The 22,322-nt window shown below is 36.7% G+C and overlaps 1 protein-coding gene across 7 annotated transcripts in view; it reads left to right on the forward strand.

Annotated features, from left to right (window-relative positions):
* ptprma (protein tyrosine phosphatase receptor type Ma) overlaps positions 1–22,322 on the forward strand; it is a 238,809-nt gene that overhangs the window by 126,767 nt on the left and 89,720 nt on the right. For all 7 annotated transcript variants that reach the window (XM_069191608.1, XM_069191610.1, XM_015353612.2 and 4 more), the window contains exons 8-11: positions 13,452–13,760; positions 14,532–14,641; positions 17,347–17,548; positions 18,466–18,568. In XM_069191608.1, coding sequence (XP_069047709.1) covers positions 13,452–13,760; positions 14,532–14,641; positions 17,347–17,548; positions 18,466–18,568 — 724 coding nt within the window. The remainder of the gene's footprint in view (positions 1–13,451; positions 13,761–14,531; positions 14,642–17,346; positions 17,549–18,465; positions 18,569–22,322) is intronic.

The following is a 22,322-nucleotide window of genomic DNA, read 5'->3' on the forward strand; positions in this document are numbered from 1 at the left end:
GACAGTCTTCTTTTCTCCTTCCCAAGGATCTAGTGCTGCTTGGGAAAAGACTATTGATAGTTGTATGGACCTACTTTTATTCTACTTAAGACTGGAAGCAGTGGATTTTAGATGAAGTGTCAAACAGTACTTGTGCAATAATGCCTTAAAGTAACCTGGAGGTATACCATTCTGTGCCTTACTGGAAAGGCATGTGCATTAAACAGAACACTGGGATCCATTCTGGAGAGACAGAATTATTTTAATTTGCACACGAGCCTTGGAATCATGGCCATACTGAAGCCCCCAGATTAGTATCTTATTAAATATCCTAATAAACAAGGTATTGTATTAGTCTATTAAAGGCATATATCATTTTATTCAAGCCGTATAGGCATAGCAGGAGTCTTAAATGAGCAGTGCTACGCAGGTGAAAGTGCTGTGACAATTTAGCCAAAGAACGTTTTGTAACTACTCCATCTTATGTCTGTGAAGTGCAGATACTGCAGAAGTAGTGTCAGGTCTGGCCTGCAAATCAAAGTGCCATTAGCATAGCAGTGAAACCCCAGACCATGATGAATGATCTGACCACTAAAAAATATGTGTGAAAACCTTGTGTAAAGTCCTGCGTAAGTAGGACATCACATACAAAATACAATTAAAATTTGTACCAGTAACGTCTATATTATATTCCATGTTATCCAGTAATCATACAAAATTGTTGTAAGAGTGTACAAATTCAAAATAATTAATTATGTCTTTGGAATAACTGACTAAATGAAGGAAAAGCAGTGAAGCCAAAACATGGCTGCAAGCTAAGGCTGCGATTGCAATAGCGATCAGTAGTGGTCAGTACTGGTTCATTATGCATTTAAAATGTCACACTTGCACACCCATAACAGGTTACAGGTGTAGTGCAGAAGACTACAGAAATAACCACCTTTAATCTACTGTATGTGGAAGCAAGCTTAGGTCATGTCACTTTTCAGGGCAGCCTCCCTGCAGCAACTGTCTGAAATGAAAACTGAAATGAAACTTCATGTTTCTGGGTATTGTTACCACTGTCTTACCATGCTCACATTTTGCAGCTGTTGCGTTATTCTGTATAACAGTAAATCGAGATCTGGAATCATACCCTCCCTTAAACCTGCAGTTAATGTTCCTGCGTTACAGAAGTGAATATTAAGACTCTAGGCTAGTCTTTAATTATCGTGCAGTATTGTACAGTACTTAACATTTTTGGCAAAGGTTGTCTATCGAGCTGTTGAATGGTTCATCTAACTGCGGATAAGATGTATGATCCATTTCACTTTAGGTACCAGATTAATACATAGTATAGAAAAATCTCATGTTAGAATTATTGACAGGGCTGGACAAGTTTAAATACTTCATCACGTAATTATCCAGTTATTGCGATTTTGTGCTTCACTTTAAATGCAGTGTCTGTAGTGTATTTTAACAGAATCTTCAGTGTAATTGATAATAATAATTGCTTACACTTATATAGCGCTTTTCTGGACACTCCACTCAAAGCGCTTTACAGGTAATGGGGACTCCCCTCCACCACCACCAATGTGCAGCATCCACCTGGATGATGCGACGGCAGCCATAGTGCGCCAGAATTGATTGATTGACCTTACTTGATTGCATATTATGGGCCCCTCTCATTTATAACTTTTCTTAGGTTCTTTCTAAGAGATGTTAGGAGGACCATGTATTTTATATTTGTATTAAGAACACAGCTACAGTATACAAGACGCTTGATAATCACTGGAATTTAATTGCAGTGTAAAAGTAGAGACTTTATTTGATAAATCCTGTATATGGATGGAATGCCATCTCAGTAAAACCAAATCCCTTCACTTCTTCACAAAGAATGTGTAATTCTCAGCTGTGATGTCTAATATAACTCAGCTCTTTCAGTTTTGTTGTTACGTGTACAGTAGATGCACTGGTGATACACTAAATGCACAAAAGTAAAGCAACATTTGGGTCTAATAGATTTCATGAAATATGTTAAGTATGTGTTAAATTACTGAAAATGTTAATACAAATATAAATCACAAGAGAAAATGTTTTCAGTCTTAAGCATGACATGAAAATGTGTAAAATACTGTATAAGGCAAATGAAAATATTACAAGTTTAGTGTTGGGTACAACCTGTCTGATTACTTAAAATCCTGCAACATTTGTGTTCAGGTTTTTGATCGACTACTGTGGTATGTTCTGCCACTCTTATGTGTAGTCATCTGGCAAAAGCTGATCAGTTCTGTGTTATTTGCTGTTGATGACATTGGACAGGAGAAAAAGCTGCCCAGAAGATCTTGAAGTTTGCTTGACATCATGCCATTGTAATTTGTGTTCTTACATTGTCCTGCTGTAAAAGTGGACTCTGTTCCATGTATCTCAGCATACTTAATTTGCAATTCCCACTGATGGAATTTCCACTATTCCATTAACTGGACTGAAAAACGCCACAGTTAGAAAGATGATTACAATGATAAATCTCTCCACCAGTTCCCTTTGCTGCTATTACAGACATGTTCTGGCCCACCAAAGGTGGCATGTTAACCTCTCAGCAGTCATTACTTCTGTGCAGGGTTTGCAGAATATTTTAATGCAGATGGCAAGTACAGTACACTCCTTCTGTGGGTCGTTCACTGTGCTGCAGTAGATCAGAGGGGCATGATCTGGGCCAGTGTGCTGGAATTCCACACCCCAGGACACAGCCCTGGTCTCACTGAGGCGGTTTCCTGATTTCCACACGCTGATGGCGATGATGGTCATCACGCTCACAAACATGCCACCTTCAGTCGTGCCAACACCTACTAGGTGATCTTCACTGCTCAAGCAGAGAATGGTTGTAACTTTGCTGTCTTTGTTAATCGGTCAAGCATTCCTTTTTCAGACAAACAGATTTTAGCTCTGTTTTTTATTCCAAGGAACAGTGGTAGTCTAATAATCAACAAATGTATATGCTCACTTTATGAAATGTGGGTACATTTATGTATTATACTTTATGTGAAACTATACAGTACGTACACAAGATGCTGTTTACCAGGGCTTTATTGTTGCAACTACAGAGGGCATTTTGCTTCACACTTGGAACAGTATTAGGCTATTTTGTGCCGATCAACAATGATTTGTCTTGTAAAGTTTCAGAAAAAATTGAGGTTCACCTAATCGATAGATTGTTAGCAGTGCTACACTTTCTCACTATGAATTACAGAGACAGGAAGGTAGAAAATCAATGTCTGAAAATGAAATACAGGTATCTATCTAGATTGGGGTATCATGTGTCTGGGAAGTTTGAAGGGCAAATCATTCCACGGGGAACCACAATAATAACTCTATTAGACGTTAACAGAGAAAAGATGGCAAATTTCAGTTTGGTAAGCCTTAAAGGCTGCTTTAGTAGCTACCTGTACATATATATAATACTCTACTTAGCTCTTTGTTGTAAAGAGCTCTCCTTATTCACCCTGCTACTAATACTAGTAGAAAATATAATGAGACAGCTTGTTCACTACCTTAAGTACAACTGGTCATTCTTAACGCAATCCTTGACCAAGTCATTAATCATATTCCTGTTTATTCTGATACTCTTAAGTGCAATGTGGCTTCTACTGTATCTACTGTAAGACAAAGGTTATTCTAGTACTGAATAATCACGTTTTTCTGTACACACCATTTTTGTTGCAATGGAATATCACACACAGTAGTATTTACAGGGAAAATAACAGTCTATTAACTTAATTCAGCTGCCTTTCTTCCCCATATGTTTAAAGATACTTTCACTATTCTACAAACGATTATATACTTAATGTATACTTAATGATTATGTACTTAAAAAGTATGTGTTTTAAATTCAATGCATCAACACTGTCTGATAATTATGAAAAAGATGGTCTGTAATGTGAAGTAAAACCTAAACTTATCATTATCATATTGGCAGTGATGTGCAGTAAAGGCCCTGGACTCACAACAGGAAGGCTGTGGGTTCAAACACTGAGTGGTACACAGCTGTTGTACCCTTGAGCAAAGTTCCTCACTCCAAATGTTTCAATGTCATTTCCAGCTGCATAAATGTGAACAAATGGAAATTTCTTTGGATTAAAGCCACAGCCAAATAAATTAATTATAATACCAATCATTAATTTTTATGCCAACCGTAGCAAGCTGAAGGATGTATGTGATGTGTCCTATTATTTTCTTTGACGACTCGTACTGCAACAGAATTCAGATACAAGTGTTGTATTTTTGTATGTTGCCTAGTTTTTTATCTTGAGCTACAGGATTAGCTTTGTAATATCTTACAAATTGAGATTAAATTGCACTGGTGTTTGGCACCAGATGTCGGTGCTCAGGTGGAGAAAAACTGGTTTATTGCTTTGGTGTTATTGCACATAAACCTTTGGGAGGTTGAAAGAAATGCCATTGCTGTTTAATTTGCTAATGTCTTTCAGTTTTAAGTGTTGTCAAAGGACGTTTTAATCATCTTTATTAAAGCGTTGTAGAGATCAAATGTTAAGGTAGCATTTTAAGTTTTTAATGCCTTTTATTTTGTTTTGCATATCGAGATGTGTAGGTATTCTCTTTTTTTTCAGGGGAGCTTGGACTGTGTATCTTCAGTGACATTGGGCTAAAATGTTAACATTTACTTATTTTTCCATGCTGTTTCTTGGAGTTCCTATCATTTTCAGTTAATTAAACCTATTTCTTTAAAAATACATGAGATTTAGTATTACATTTTAAAAACAAGGTGATTGAGGAAATAATGAATTTAATGTTTTCTGAATGAAAATGCAGGAGGCAAATAAACTACTTCCTGACTGGATCTCATAGCTTAGGTTTCAAATACTTGGCCTTTACAACAATCTTTAGATTCTAATTTGGCTCATTTGAGGACATTTTTTACATCACAGAATAAACACTAACAATAATTGAAAAACAGAAGAATTATCGTGATTCATGATTTTTAAATGGCTGCAAATGATCCTACAGTAGGTACTTAATTATCTGAGATTTTGTCATGTTTATTAAGAACGTAGAGTGATCCAGATAAGACTTGCAAATCTGTTTGGTAGCCACAGTAAGTGACCTCAAAACTGGAGTGATTCCATGAGGGTTCTTCATTGTTTAACCTGTTTTGACCCGTTTTTAGTGTGTAAATAAACAAGTGCTCATGTTTTCTAGGAGTTTTTCCTCTGATGGTTTTCATTCTTGTACAACATTTACACTACTGTACATGTGGCAGGACCTATGTCCCAACAGGTCTCTGCACCTACTGTATGCTGAATGTACCCACATTGAATTTTGTTAAGTTCTTATAGTGTCAAATGAGAGTTATACAGTATATAAGGTGTGCATTAATATTGTTTTATTTAATACATACAATTATATCCTTTATACATTTTTTAATGATGAGTGAGATGAACCAATGATATGGGTACAATGAAAACAATTGTGCATTGGTGAATCACTCAAAGATAAGGCTTTCTTTCTGATGTATGGCAGGATATCAACAGGAGATACCCCCCTAATGTAAAGTCTGATGTAATCTATAGTTCTGAGGGTAGGGAGCTACATTCTTACTGCTTTATTTCGTCCTGCTTAAGTGCTTGGCACTACTGGTACCTTAATTCCATTCCAGTTCGTCAAAATCACTGATTTTTCTATTAAACAAGGCAGTGTTTGTTATGTCTAGATAGAAAGTGTTAAAACTTTCTTAGCTCTCTAAAAAACATCTCTGGTAGTTTACATTTGTTTTTTTTTCAGTATCCTAATATCAGTTAAAACGCTACAGACCTATGTACAGTACACTGTCAGTTTTACACGAATCAATACTGATCAAAACCGTTTTATGGAATCAAATTATAGGATTCCTGTTCTATCATCTTTGTACTGTTCAAAATCTTGTCCTTCTTTCTCATCTCTTATATACAGTACTATTATCCTTTGATTCCCAAAGTTCTAATCACATTGCTTTTTTATTACATGAAGGTTTATCATCAAGTTTTTACATTTGTGTATACAGTATTGTATATTCTTAACTGCTAAAGATTTAGAAATACACACTCTGGGCAGTGTGAACACATTGTGACACAAACAACAGTGTGGTAAGATGAGCCATGTGCTTTTGCTTTTCGTTGAGAAAAATAACATGCAATTATGCATGTTCCTAAGATTTGAAAGCTTTGTCTGAGAAGAGAAATGAGCACTCCTCGGTGTATTGTGTTGTATAGTTACTGCCATGCACCTCTGTAGCTTAGTAAAATATTAAGGCTTTCTCTCAGCTCCCAGTCCAGATGTTCATAGAGTCTTGTGGGATTCTGCTCCACTCCTCTAAGGACAGGAGTGGAATGGTGCCAACAGACTCTTTCCAAGATGCAACAAGGGGAAGAACTGTTAGGTTAATGAAATGGTGGGCGCAGCACCTGAACTTGAGGTAGAGCAACCTCCTTAACCAATTCACCTGGAGGCACCATAGAGGCCAAAGAATGTATTGATCAATAACTAGTACATTAGACTCACTAACTAGAGAGATGACCATCCATTTTACTAATCTTTTAACATCTTTAACAACTCGTCATTTGTCAAAACCTAAGGGCTGTATAGCTAATTTTTGGCCTGACATTCTATTCAGTGGCTGTTGTGAAATGCTGGTACGTACCTATGGCAGATTCACCTGTGCATCACTGTGAGGGCCGTTTTGACTGCTGATGCCGACTGGGGATGTTCTTGCTGGCACAAGAGCCACGAAAAAAACAAGCCTCCTAGTTGCACAACGTATCTGTTCTAACCCGTTGATACCGCTTACTCGCGACACCACTCAGATGGAAAAATGTTTTTGCCCAATGTATGCTTTTCACAATATTATTTTATAACTTCTTAACTTTTATAAAAAGGCTTTCTTTGCCATTCACTTTTTGTTTTAATTCGCTTGCCTACCAGAACTGGTTGTCTTACAACCTTCATGAAAAAGAAAGAAAGAAACACTCTTTTCTCATATCACCTGATGTTGCCCAAGTACTGTCATGAGCTATTTTGTGTGTTTTTGTTTTTTGTTGTGCGACTACAGCGTGAGAAAGTAATTCGAACACACAAGAAATTGAACTGACACATTCATCCCTGTTTTCAGGCCTTGGGTAACAGACAGAACATTTGTTTATGATTATATGATATCATCCTTCAGTCTTTGTTGCAGACATTTTCAGTGTTTTTTTTAAATTCATTTTTATTTATATACGCCCATGGCAAGGAAGGAAAAATATTAATGATTTTCTAAGATGTGATCTTCTATGACATACTTTTTAAATATATTTATGACAAATTGTTTTGCCATGCTTATTTTCCAAAAGTGACCCCTCTGAATCAAAAAGTAACTCTTTGCCAACAGTGAAAGGGGACAGTCCAGTGCTGTATGTTGCCTGAAAACAAAAAGAAAGTGTAAACAGGTATCACCTTCAAAGAGGCAGCAGTCTCTTGTAGCCATACAACTGTTACCAATCTTATTGTGGATGTCTGCCCGATTGTTTTAGTGCTTAATCTTTTCCAAAGACATGAAGCAGATAGCAAGTGCCAAGGCTGAGGTTTTCCCACAGAGCTGAAAGCAGTGCCTTAGTCATTGTCTTCCCACCCTTTTTATTGCTGCAAATGTTCTTGCATTCCTCGTGCATTAAAATGTGCAAACCTCTCTCAACTCCCTAAAAAAGTGTCATGTTTTCTCTTTTTACTCACTCTTCACCCATTCAGGCTTGGAGTATGCTTAATCGCTGACCTCAGCGTTATTCAGTATTAAAATAGTCGCACCTTTGACATTGTAGCCCAATTTTGTTATGTCTGAGTGGTTAAGCAAGGCTGGGATCGGTCAGTACGCAGATGGGAGGCTTCCAAAGATTTGCAGTGATGTAGGAGGTGCTGGTCTTCATAAGTCCTTACTACTTGTAGCCATTAAAATTCAATGGCTCTGGTCCTAAGAGTAAGAGTGTGCTGTCTTATTCAAGTTCCACCCCAGAACTTCTTAGTCAGACCTCCTCATTCTTTGTTCAAGTGGTGATAGTTTTTTTCTCCTCTGTGAACTACTCTGTAATGGGGCTGCTGGTGCATAATGGGTAGATGGGCACTGTTCTGCAACCCTGGATGAAGGGGATCCTCTGCCGTATGTAAAGTGTTCTGGGATTCCTTGGGAGGGAAAGTGCTGTATAAATGCAAGGAATTACTTTTATTATTATTTTTTATTAAATTAAATATAGAAATATAGGTTAATTTGAAGGGTCCTCATAAAACAGATACTTGGACATTTTCAGATTTAAAATATTTTTGTGCTGTTCACATGTACTTACGCATGATTACAACTGAAGTCTGATTATCTGATAATTCATGGCAAAAATTATTTTACTAAACATATGTGATGTCAGTTTTTCTAATTGACTCAATAACCTATAAATGCCACAGCATAGAAATATATCTCCCAATATATCGGCTTCTAATCAGCTTCTTTTTACTTACTGTATTTCAGTAGAGCCTTTTTTCTTTGGTACCGTAAAGGTTGATTTTAACAAATTAATTGTCAAAACAGTGAGAAAACCTCATCCAAGTTAAAGTCCTAATACGAAAGAAGCTATCCTGGAACGATTTGCTTACATTGTAAAATGATTCATATGTATATACTGTATATAACAAGATAGTGCAGCTACTTGTATTAAAGTTAAATACTTTAATTAAAAAAAATATTTTTTTTGTTGTACAAGTGTGGATGTGTTACCGGGAAATAATAAATAACTTTACTGATATGCAGATACAGTACTTGTTCAGAACCCAGTGTTACAAGACATGATGAATCTGAGGGGAGAGACTGTTTGTTAATTTTACTACTTTACATGCAAATTTGATTAGATAGACTGACAGACACTTAGACATAGAGAGAAGACAATTAACCGCGTGCAGCATGCTGAAAGCTTTCTCATCTTGTTGAACAGTATCCCCAGCTCTGCTCGACATTCATTTGTTTATATTCAGCCACAATGCATCTACAGGAAAAGGTGCCTTAATTACCATATGTAAATTAATTTAGCCCTATTTATCATTTTCCAGATTTGATGAAAACTGGTCCCACAACATTGCCTTTATTATAGTCAGGCAGAAATCAAAACTTTTTGGTAAAATAATGTTTGTTTTGAATTCTCACTTGACTCAGTAAATTTTGTCTTGATCAAAACAGTAGATAAAACAACCAACTGTCCAATGTGTAACATAATTAAGACAGGCTTACAATGGAAAACAGCATTGTGTGTTCAAAATACTAGTCTTAGCCCTTCCACCCCTTCTCCTTGCTCAGTTTAATTATTTATCACAGAAGTTGTCGTCATTTCTGGCCACTACGTTAGTTGGCCTGTAAAATATTATTTATAGTTCAAGTTGCAGAATGGTTCTTGTGTGGCAAAGAATGGCATACATACTGTATACTATTGTTACCTGTAAGTCTTCTGAATCTCAAAGATTTTGACATTGGTATAAAAGGCCTTTTCACATCTTACCTTTGTCAAAGATGTAATGTTCTGAATGTGAAAGTGGCCTGTTTAGAGTTGACACCTTGTCCTAACAACAACGTTAACCGCAATTTTGTTTCTTGCGCCGTACCTAGGTGTCTGATGGACTTAAAAGATATGAGTTGTAAAATTTTATACATTGTGCTTTTAAAAATCATTTTAGTTTTTAATTACCGTTAATAAACATCTTAGTACAAACATAGTGTATACGTAAATAAACTACCCGGTTTCAAAGGTGTGTGTATGTGTATATATAGCTGTATTATTTTATTTGTGATTCCTGATTTAATATTGCATCACCTTTTGTCTTAATCTTCTGTCCTGAGTCCAATGAAATGTAATGTGATGTGTAATAACAGCATACTGTATGTACTGTAGTGACTTTATGTTCTGCTGGGACACGGGTGAAAATTTAGCTTACTTGACAGGTAGACTTACCATACTACAGACGTGTTTTAGTGGCCTTGTCCCTAATGATCTGTTGCCTGTTTTAATAAAGTCAGCATGATAGGTACTGTACCACTTTGCATAAAGGTATGGGACTAACAACCCGCAGAGCTGCACTAGTCACTTCCTCTACTAAGGCTTGGCATTTTAATTTCAAGTGAGGGTGACAGAGAAAATAAGATTAAATTTTTTGTTTGCACGGCTGTGGGGAAATAAAGGAATATGCATTTTTGTGTATTTTGAAGAGAAATGCTGATGTTGCATCTGTAGTTTCTGTATTCCCAACACGACAGTAGGAAAGAGTCAGTCTTGCCAGCAAGAAAATAACGAAAACAGTACTTCATCTATAAATAATGTTTTAATATCCATCCATTTCCTGACTGCTTCAACATAATCCGACTAATTGCATGAAAATATTACCTTTATTTTTTATTACACAGACTGTAACTGAGCTTCCAAGTCAGAGTGTTTTAAGGATATAATCCGTTTCTTGTTTAAGCACAATGTCCTGATCAGTGCCCTTCTGTTTTTGTCCCTTGTATTGTATTTTTTTAATTCTCCACTATTTATGCTTGGCACATGAGAGCATGCAGGAAACAAATTGGAGGCTTGAAACCTTACGTTTCCTGTCTCATCTTCGAATTTTAAATATCAACGTGGGTACCTTAAAATTGCTTTTAAATGTCTCCCAGGGTCCTTGAAATTGAGTTTCTGAAAAGCCCAGCTATTTGTAAAGTGTAAGGTTCCAGAGAAATGGACTGTGAATTGAACTTGGAATGAAAATTGATCCTATTACTCTGTTTTCTGGCTGCTTTCCCCTAGAGAATTAACAGAGTCGAATGTGGAAGCAACAAGGATCCCTGATTAGACGTGATGTTAAAGTGCCAGGGGCTGGAATATGGGCTTGTAGGTCCTTTGGATCAGCACAGCAACTGTCAGGCTTCAATGCTTGAAAGTCAGTGAAAGCCAGCTGTGAGGAGAAGATGAAATATGCTGCAGGCAGCATCGGGGGATTGTGAAGGAACTGTTGGACTTGGCTGTTGATATGACACATAGCGTGCTCCCGAGGGAAATGGTTTTGCCTTCGTTATCGTGGGCAGAGTGTGACCCTAGTCATCCTCCTCCATCAAAAGATACAGGCAATCTGCACCACTTGTATTATAGGTACTGTGTGTTGTTTTAATATGTTATCATTTCATATATTTTTATACTGAGCATTGAAAGGATTATTACTCCTTTCGTGTAAGTTTTATGAAAAAATAAGTATTCAAATTCTGGATATTGCTTTTTCTGGTCGTTGCATGAACACAAAATCACCTCATTAGTGAGAGAGTCCATTGGGCACAGGCGATTTAACCTGTTGAATGTCAAGCTACAGTAGGTGAAAATCAAGAAATATGGAACCACTTTACAATAAAACCTCGGTATTTGAGAGGATTAGGTGCATTGAAGTCTGAGTGAATGGTGACTTTGCGAATACGGGACTCAATACGTTATGGAGGAAATACAGTATAGTCCCATGGCTTGCAAAACCATACAGTTCCATAGTAATATTTTTTTATAACTGATATTTCAGACAGTCAGTGATTGATATTATTTGTAATGAAAATGAGCCCTGGAAACTTTAAGAGCGCTATTTTCCCTCTATAGTTCACATTATCACATGTGCAAACAAAATAGGTCACTACTCTAACTTACCTGTATTAGTTAAACTTAATAACTTAAAGTTCATTAAAGCACAGTACTGTAATAACAGACAAAAAAAGTACCGTAAGTTGTTTGCCCACTTCTTTCCAGCTCAGCCAACGCTTCTGCTCCTGCTGTGTGTCTAATTCTTTCTTACAAGATCTCTTCTGTAAAAACTGAGACTTTGATAGCCTGTGGCCCTTAGAGGACCACAGAGTATTTTTATTTACCATTTCTTTTATTTCGCAACACAGCACTGATGCAGACATGACTCTGATAACAACACTACACGCATCGCAAATCTAATGCTTTAGTGACAAATTGTAGTGGCTGTCCCCGTTGACTCTCCTATTGCGCAGAATGCAAATAAGCGAATTTGTTCTGCGAATGTTAAAGAAGTGGTCACTAAAACTCTTGCACGAATAGATGAAATTACAAATATAGAACTCACAGATATCAAGGTTTTACGGTACTTAATACAGATTACTACTTAGCTGCACACTGTTCTTGATGAAGCCAAGTCTGCTTTAGCGATAAATGAAGGTTTTGTATTGGTCACCCTGATGGACATCAGTGAGATGTGCAGACTAATACTTAGTTATGTAAAATGGGGAAGTCTTAGCTTGATGGACTAGGCAGGAATACCGGGTTGCTACAGATGTTGACGTCTAGTGTTTGATGGTATCCAGACAACACTGCCCTACATCGATCAAGCCCTGCCTTTCCTTGGGTCTCATACTGACATGACAACATTCCAGCAGGACAGTTCATGTCCCTCTGCTGCTTGTGGGAGCAGCAGTGTTCTTACAAAATGTTAATGTGACAGTACAGTACCAATACATAACTTTCCACACGTTAACCCCATGGATCATTTGGGATGAGCTGGGATGATGTCTTAAGAGACTTAAGAGGCAACCTTGAAAGTATGCATCACAGATGTATGATTAGTATAGCTTCTCGCTACTAGCCTAGGACTTTCACAGTAGGCACAGTTAATATTACAGTTACACAGTAAATATTCTTTGATGCTCAATATATTAAACATTATTAATAGTAAGTATTGAATAAAAATTATTGTTGAATACAGATGTGGAAAAACAGATTGGATTCCACTGCTTACTTAGTGGATGGTTTGGTGTTAAAGGATGGAAAGAAAGGCTTGAACACTCCTAAAATCCCATACCCATGAGATTTACCCAGAGAAGCGTCTCCGTGAAATGTCAATAGACTGTCCCACTAGAGCTGTTGAGAATTTGGGGATACACAGTACAGTTCTGATAAGCAGCCTGTATATCAGGTACTGTGTGTCAGACAATTGCAACCCACTGTATGCATAAAAGTCTGCATTTACTGTATTGTGGAGTGTCTGTATGCGGTAAGGTCATTCTTCACAGTGGTCACATTTAGTTCTTTTTCTGCATTCTTATGGTATTTTATAATAGTTTATATAGTGTTTTAATGCAGTTATTTTTGTGTGTCTTATGAGTGGTTGTTCGTAAACTGACATTGTGAGGTTGTCAGGAATACCGCAACATAAGTAAAAGATGGCTTCAGAAATAAATGTAAACCTCTAGTATGAAGGTATTTCTTTATAATAACTTGAAAGCCAGAGGTTACAGTACGAGATGAAAATTATGGTATGTTTTTACAGTCTCCGATGCCTTTGCTTTTCCAGAGCCCTTACCAGTAAAGTACTGTACGTGTGCAAATTGTGAGATGCAAACGGTATCACTGGTACACGTTTTAGCCAGATATTAACTGCAGGGTTTTTCTTTTCCTCTTTTTAAGATCCCATGCATGGGCCCAAGAACCTGGAGGTGGTGGACATCCAGTCCAGACAAATCACCGTGCGCTGGGAGCCGTTTGGGTACAGCGTGACCCGCTGCCACAGCTTCAACCTGACGGTGCAGTACCGCTACCGCGCCGGAGCCAAGGAGGAGGCCAGGGAGGAGGTGTGGCAGGACCCCGGCAGCCCCTCTCCCCAGCACACCATCAGGGATCTGTCTCCCTACACCAACGTCAGCGTCAGGCTGGCGCTCAGCAATCCCGAGGGCCGGAGAGAGAGCCAGGAGCTGGAAGTGCTGACTGATGAAGATGGTAAGATCGGAATCGAACCGCTCGTCACTTGTGAGAGACTTGCGCCGTCATAACTGAGGGGCTACGGAGAAAAACGGGGGAAAAAAAAAGGTTTCTTTGAACTCCCGTTTTGGAGGGCTTTTTTTGTTGTTGCTGTTTTGGTTCCATTTGTTATACACATTTGAAGAAACAACTGAATCGTGTCTTACTGATTCTTGGTGTGCAGCAAAAACGAACCTGTTTTTAACTTTTGTCAAGTGACCATTCGTGCACATCCTAAATTTATATGCCGTATCTTGGAATACAAGAGGACAAACCTTTTTTTTTTTTTTTTTTAGAATTTCTTGGCTGAATCTTCATTTTTTGAATGAGGGGTGAAAATGCAGAAAGGATTCTAGAAATCTATATTCCAGATATTCTTTGAAAGTAGAACTACAAAGGTGCAGTCGATTCCCAGGAGAAGTGGAAATACAGAATCTTTTGAAAATCCCTCAGCACAGAGCAAGTGAACACAGTCCATATTGTTTAGATACAGTATATACTCTTTGACCAGCACGCATAATACTGTAGAAACGTTCTCATGGACTTCATTGAAATGCTCCTGTTTAAGTGAAGGTGAGGAGGGAGGTTTATTGTGATAGATGTGCTTGAGGTAAACATTGGTTTTGAATTGCCAGCCTTTTGACAATGTATGTGAGGTTTTAGCTAAGCTGATGCAGCAGGCTCTTTGTTCTTGGTGTTGAATGTCCTCTTTTCTGTGCCGACACTCTTCAAATATTTTTTTCCCTTCAGTACCTGGTGCAGTGCCTCTAGAATCCATTCAGGGAAGCACGTTTGAAGAAAAGATCTATCTGCAGTGGAGGGAGCCTGCACAGACCTATGGAATTATTACACTGTATGAGGTAATTCTTCCCATGAGCAGCTATTGCAGACTTTATTTCAGAACACAGTATAAATTAAATGCTAACATACCATTAAAAATAAAGAACACATCCCCACCTTCACAAAAAAATACAAACAATAAGTTATACATTATCAATAAAGAACCCCCTTTATTGTTATTTTAAACTGTGAACCTATTACTGAATTCATCATGTGATTGTAGATTCTGAGTGTATGATATTTAAGTCTCTACATTTACAAATACTTATTCTGAAAGACCGATGACTTTAAAATTAGTTAAGTCCACTTGGATAATGTATAGGAAACATGCAGCAGTAACTCCAATAATTTGCTTCACCATCTAGAACCTTAAACTTGAGATAGAAAATAAAGGGGAATCTAGCTAGGACGCTGGGGTTAACACCCTTGCTCTTACGAACAGTGCCACAGTCTAATTTAATGACCGACATAGTAAGTACCTTTTATAAATCCCTCATTCAAAGGGTGGCGCTACCTACAGCACTGCCAAGGGGTCTTAGAAATAATGGTCTGGAAGGAACAGTGCTGGGACACCATACTGGGCAATCGCTTAATCAATAAACATGCAGCAATGAATGTATATATTATTGGGATTAATTTGTAATGGGATTGTTCAGTATTCACATAAATGGGGATTTTCAGTAAATTCAGACTTTCCATACATTGGTCTTCATACTGAATAATTACTTATAATTAAATATTAAAAAGTTTAAACTGTTTTAGCTGTTCTATAAATATCGTGCAGAAGTGTTGTCTTAATAAACCAAAATCATCTTAATACAGTTTAAAAAGTTTAACACTTTTTTTCTTATCCTTTAATGTTGGATATACAGTATAGTGTAGAATTCAGCCAAACTGATGAATCCCATTTTATCCAATACTGTAATTATGGATATTTTAAAAAGTTGTCTAGCCCTAGTCTTTCCACTTGTACAGTGAAATCAGCCTATCTGTTACTCAGTTGAATGCTCTGTTGATTTGATCTTTCAGTTAATTGACGAAGTCTACACAATACAATATTAAAACTTCATGTATTCAAAAGATTCATTGTACCGGAATAAAATGTTTTTTTTAAGTTAGCCAATTAAGCTGTCAGATACTTACATTTAAGTTCTTCTTTCTGTCAGCTAATCCTCCATTAATTTTGCTTGCATTTTGAAAAACTGTCATTTAAAAATGAGCAAATCAAAGGTTTTCTGCTTCATTAAGTCAGTTTGCTAAAATCAGTTACTACTGTTAAGATTTTTCTTCCCCTGCACATTAAGAACAGTTTGAAACTGGCATTACTCCATGTAACCTTTCTCAGTTAAATCTTTTCCTTTTATGACATTGCTGTTAGCAGAGTTCTCTGTGTTTAGTTTGCTTATATTTTGTTCACGTTCGAGTTTGAGCACTTTTGGAAAGTTCTGTAGCCAGCCGTGGGTATTATTTTGCAGTTAGTGACGTTTTGTTTTTTCTTGAGCTCTGGTATGAGTTTGTTTGAATGGTGCCCTGGGTTGACAGGGCTGCTTCATGGTGCACATGGAGGTGATTTTTATTCCTTTCAGGCAGTACCTCTCTGAAGCAGCACTCTAGAATGTTGAAGGAGCAGAACATTTAGGCTGAAACTCTTTACTCTTATCTTAAATGAAACCTATAAAAATGAAAGAGATTAATCAGTCCTGCTTTTGCCTTTTCAACAGTAGTGTATCTAGTGATTCCTCAGTTTAAAATGTTTAAGCTGCTCTTGGATGATCCGTATACAGTTGTTTATCTTTAACTACGAATTATTTCTTTTACAAAGACGTGCCTGAGGGAATCCATAGAAGTGGGATAAAATAGTGCTGTGTTTTATACAGTCCTGGTTGCAGGTGTCGTTTTATGACACTTTGAAAAGAATACTACAGGTGCTGTATTTTTGATGCCTTCCTTGCTATATTGATTTTGACAAAGCAGATAATTTGTGCATTATTGTTCGAAAATACAAACAAAACACAGGCCTGATAATCATTTTATTCATCTCCATTGGTCCTTTCTGTCATTATATTACTGAGAACATTCAATGATTAATGGAATTCTGTTTCTTATGTTACTTCTAAAAATGAAGATAACTTCTTATATTATGTCTAAAAATGATGTAGTGTTTTTAGTCACTTCATTTAAATGAAGAAGAATTACAAATATCTTAGCATTTCACACCTTATTGAAACAGTTCTGCCTCATTCAAACTCCCTTTGTTCTTTCATTGGAATAAGAATGTGTAATGCTAAGAATCTTGACTTTTTTAAATGTGTGATTTCTTTAAATTAAGTATGTATGCATTAGTTGCATCAAACGTTTATTGTCGCAATTAATCAGTGTGATCCAGATTAATTAATCCTGGCCCATTGCTTTATTAATTCGAGTCCTTACTTATTTTTTTCCTTTTAAAAGAAGAAGAGGATACTATAGTGTCAAACAACCTCAAAGTATTAGTAGAAGCTTAGTGCTGTCCAGCAGACAGAGAGTGGCTCAGAATTTCTTAGACGCAATAGCTCTGTGATAATTTTTCCAAAGCCCACACTTTTTTTTTCCCTTTACCCTTGTTACAGAATTTCATGAGTGCCGGACAAGCAGGGCACTTTATCTCACTGAAGTCTGACAGAGCATATATCCAAAGGATTTTCTGGGTGAATTCCATCTTAAGGCTTTGTTGTTCTTCACACAGATTTCCTACAAGGCTGTCAGCTCCTTTGACCCAGAATTTGACTTGTCCAACCAGAGTGGGAAGGTGTTTAAGCAAGGAAATGAGACTGCTCACTTGTTTGTGGGTCTCTATCCTGGATCAACGTACTCATTCACAATCAGAGCCAGTACTGCCAAGGGCTTTGGCCCTCCTGTTATCACTCAATTTACCACCAAGATATCAGGTAAGATTTAAAAAAAATAATTTTACTGTACTTTTCCTTAAGAAAATATTAATCTCATACTTGGTGCCTTCACATATTCTGTTCAGATTCATAGGATGCTTATAAAGCTGACTGGCCTGTTCAGACAACAGATTTTAAAAGCTCTGTGTTGTGAATCAATATGACGCATGGTCGAATTTCTATTTGTTTTCATCTCCTTTGCACCACAGTGTACAATTCTCATGATACTCATTTGCTGGAATCGCCTAAAACATTTTATAAGAACCCCTGTATTGCTTTCAAATAGTTCATAAAGAAAATAATCTGTACTGTCCTGGACTTTTCTAATGATATATTACTACTGAGAAAAGTGCCGATTTGAAATGCAAGTACTGTAAGTGAGTATGTGTCACGTTTATTTTATATTTTTCTGTGTACTGCTCTTATACATTAGTGAGTGGAGTTTAGATAAAGCCTGAATAATTTTTTGCCTGAATTATACATTTTAGCACAAACATAATAAGGGCAGCAGTTTAAAAGCAAATATTGAACCTAAATATCAATATTTACATTTCTTGTTACCTTAGATTACTGTCGAATACCACTTAGATTATTGTTACTGTAGGATGTTTGATTTTGTGCTCTTCATGCTTATTGCTAAATGGAAAAATGTGTCTTACCTACAAAGAAACCGTTTTATCAAAGTACGCAGTATACTAAAATTGAGTAATGGTTTATTATTTTGTACAGGTACAGTATTTAGTCCTGGACTAAATAATAAGACTACCCAGAGTAAAACAGCATGAGGCAGTTCATCTTGGAAGCAGCACTTATGTGTGCTGTAACTTTTTTTCTGGAAAGCGGAAATGGCAGTTGTAAGAGGCAACATTATGGAAAATAAAATCTTTTTGTATATTTTGCTGCCTATTTTTTTTTAGCTCCCTCTATGCCGGGCTATGATCATGAGACCCCTTTGAATCAGACTGACAGCACAGTGACAGTCCTGCTCAAACCAGCGCAGAGCAGAGGGGCGCCTGTCAGGTAGGAGATTTCAGTCCCAACAATGCATCTCGTCTTTTTTTTTTTTTCAATTACTGTAATGCGTTTTCCAAGACCAGGGGGATTGCATTGAGATGGCTGTCTAAGGCATCTAAACCCTTTCCTCTATGTCTCTAATATAATTCTAATTAGGTTCAATTGCAGAAGAAAAATGAAAGTGTTTTGTTTTTTTTCCCCTTGTTTGTGCAATTGATCCAGTTGAGAGGGACTTGCCCTTTGAAGATCAGAACAAAGCCCCAGAGAGCAGAAGCTCCAGTGGGGTCAGGCTCTTTTGAATTTCTTTCATGTGTGGGTGCTTGGTTGTGGTCAATGGGGATTGAACACGCTCTTACAACAAATTGATATTTTTGGCTTTATTGTAATATTACAGAAAACAAGCATTACTGTGCTGTGATGAAATAAAATCATGCGTTTCCCGTGTTGCACCATATTCTTCTCCCAAAGGAGTGTGCACAGTATCGCGAAAGAGAAATTCACACATGGTACCACGACATACTGTTTGTCCCTTTTGGGAACTCCAGATGCTTTGTTCTTTCGTTGTTGTAGTTACAGCACACTTGTTTCCTATCAGGTCTGTCTGAAATACAGTATATCATGCAGTATAAATGCCATTGAGATTCTCTGTGGTTATTTTGTAAAAATGCTGTGGTTTGAGCAGTGCATTTGTATTAGTAGCACCTACAATGTGTAACGCCGAAGAGACTCGAAGTTTTTTGCATTCCACTCAACAAATAGTAAAATTAAAACCAGCTTGTGACTATCATAATCACCTATATAGCCGTCCTGTTTTCAGTTAAACAAATTGACAGCAAAGCAGTGATTAATTGTGTTAGTGACACTAAAAATAATTCAGACTAGTATCAAATATAAATGTGCATTGACAAAGAAGGGAAGCTATATTAAAAACATTGTTTTAAACTTAATTTGATTTGTGGATAGCCAGAATAGAGATGGGATTGAAACAAAAAAGGAAATAAATGAGCTGACTGAAGTCAAAGTGAAAATACTAATGTGGAATATTGAATACAATGGGCAATATTCACATAAGCCACCATAGTAGCTCTGAATGACATTTGTGTTCAGGTGTTTGGCTCACAAACACCTATCCTGTCTTGTTTCAGGTTTGGAATCATCTCATTCAATTCCTAAATTGCTGAGTTTGCAGTTTCTTAAAAGTATACCATTTCTTCCTGAGTACTGTAGTTCTACAGTCTAGTGCAAAATAAACAGGGAGATTTACACTTCAGAGGTCTGTGTACATTTAACTTTGGTAAATGTAGAGTATGTAATTCTCTTTTACAGCAGGGTCTTGTTTAATAACGCCTGCAGCTCTGGGATGGATTAATGCATAAATTCACATTTCTCAAACAAGCATCAGGAGGGATTTTTCTGTAGGTCACAATCAGAATACATATCACACTTGTCAGCTCTTGCATTACTTTTTACAATATGAATATGCATACAGCTAGCTGAATGTTTTTTAAAGTAAAATATTTGTAATGTCTTGTTTTCAAATTAAATTATTGAGTTACTTCAAAATGTGCACCTTACAGATCACGACATTGATACCTTTATTTACAGTTTAATCGAAACCATTGCCATCATAAGTAAGCATAGTGCACTGATTTTTTTACACCATGTCTTGTGCGATGATTTGTGCCCCTCATCATCGCACCAACCATCATCAGAAAAAACGTGGGACAAATGCTATTACCCTCTCATTGTCATTTCTTGTTTTTTGCACGTTAGTTGTGTGCTCTGTGCTGTTGAGTGAATGAATGAGAACCATGCAGTTTCAGTACTGAGTTACAACTGTTCACGATTCCATATTTCACCGGGTCATAGTTTTGACATCCCTCAGCTCTTTACAGTTGAATTGAAGATTTGGTCAGATTCCTTTTCAATGTAGTATGAAATTTACGTCATCTCAGTTCCTAGTGTCATTATTTTAAAGCGCTAATTTAACATCTTAATTCTAATTTGCATTGAAGTGTTTGAGCCTTCATTAGTAGCCATGAAAGGCTATTTTTTATTTACTACTGGAAACATTCTCTTATAGATTAAAGAGGGATTTGGCTTTTAAGATATTAGCAGTGGTTTTAACCCACTTCAGAATGTTTCAATAGTAAACTGTATAATCCTATTATCATTTTCACCAGAAAATATATTATAATTAGGCCTAATGAATAAAATGCTATTAATTTATTTTTTTTACACACAGAAAAATGTTACTGTTTTCATATCTTCACAAGAGACTTATGTTGATAGGTAATTAATTCACATACTAATAGAATAAAATCGCTTTTAAGGTGTGTAACTAAGATTTAATGTCATTGGGTGGTTGGATACATTGGAGGATGTGCATCATACTACAAATATGTAAAAAATGCCTCACTGTGTCCATTAACATATATTTTTACATTAATTATTTACTGGTTAGCAGTGTGCCTCTATCCTAGGCTGGCTATCTTGATAGATTTTGTAGCCTTTGTATAACCTTACTATTGCCTTTCTGGAATTACCATTCTCAAATGAAGAGATTTAATAAAATGAATCTTTTTAAAAGTCCATTATTTCTGATTTCTAGGAGTTTTGTATTTTAAAATTCAGTTGAGTACCATCATTTTTTACCGAAGTTCTTTAATGGTGCTATGAGACATCTTTACCTGACGTTCCAAGGGGGTGAACTTCAGCTGTGCTGTGATTTCAGGTTCACAGATGTTATAATCCCATACTGATTGGACTAGTAAAAATAATCAGAATATATCTGAATTTTAAATCAGTGTTCTACTTTGGTTACTACAAGGCTGACAATGGTAAGAGATGTATTTTTTTTGGATAGGCCATGGTGCCTCTTATGTAAAATGATATATAAAATATATGAAATACGTTATGTTAGTGCAAACGGGTTTCCTTCATTATGATTATATAGAATTACATAAAATGCATGATGGTGAATTTCATTTGAAGGGTTTCTGAAGAAAGAAACATTTTACCCAATTATATATACCAGGGAGATGATGTTCCTTAAAGAAGATTAGTAACCCAGACGTCAGTAGCAGAGTGTTACAGTAATTTCTGATATTCAGCTCACCATGTCCACAATCCTTTTTCTGTTTGAAGTGCCAAGAGAAGCTGCTGTAAGCCTGATGTTTACATGGTACACAGGAAAACAGAGGTTGAAAGCTTGAAATTGAGAACACTGTTTAGCATTTTAGCCATTGAATAAGAACATTCTGTATGTTATCTCCTGCAACATAAGCCTGGCCAGAAAAATCCTTGTCCAATTTCTGGCATGGATCAGTCCCACTTGATTGTTCATTTTCAGCAGCCATATATAATTGGCTACTTTTGTATCTTGAATGGAGAAGTAACCTTATTGATGATGGTAACATAGACACCAAACCTTCCAAAGGTTTGACGTTTACGAGGCTCCAAAAGCTGGGAGTCTATGCGGTCTGTTCTGATGCTCCAATACAGATCTCCCAGCAGTATCAGATTTTAGAAAGTCAGCAGATCTCTCTCTGAATCTTCAAATCTAAAAACTCACTCTGTTTTACTCGGGTGTTTAAATGCTTAGTTTATTTTAATTTGTGTATACCAGTCTCTCTTATTGTACAGCTTCTTCAGATGGCGTACCATGAAAGATGCTATATAAAATATTTTAGTTGTTTGTTTTGTATTCGTTGTTTATTCCAGCAACATGTCAACACAAATATAAGGATAAAGAGTATAC

Source organism: Lepisosteus oculatus, chromosome 6 (genome assembly GCF_040954835.1).
Source record: "Lepisosteus oculatus isolate fLepOcu1 chromosome 6, fLepOcu1.hap2, whole genome shotgun sequence".
Lineage (NCBI taxonomy): Eukaryota > Metazoa > Chordata > Actinopteri > Semionotiformes > Lepisosteidae > Lepisosteus > Lepisosteus oculatus.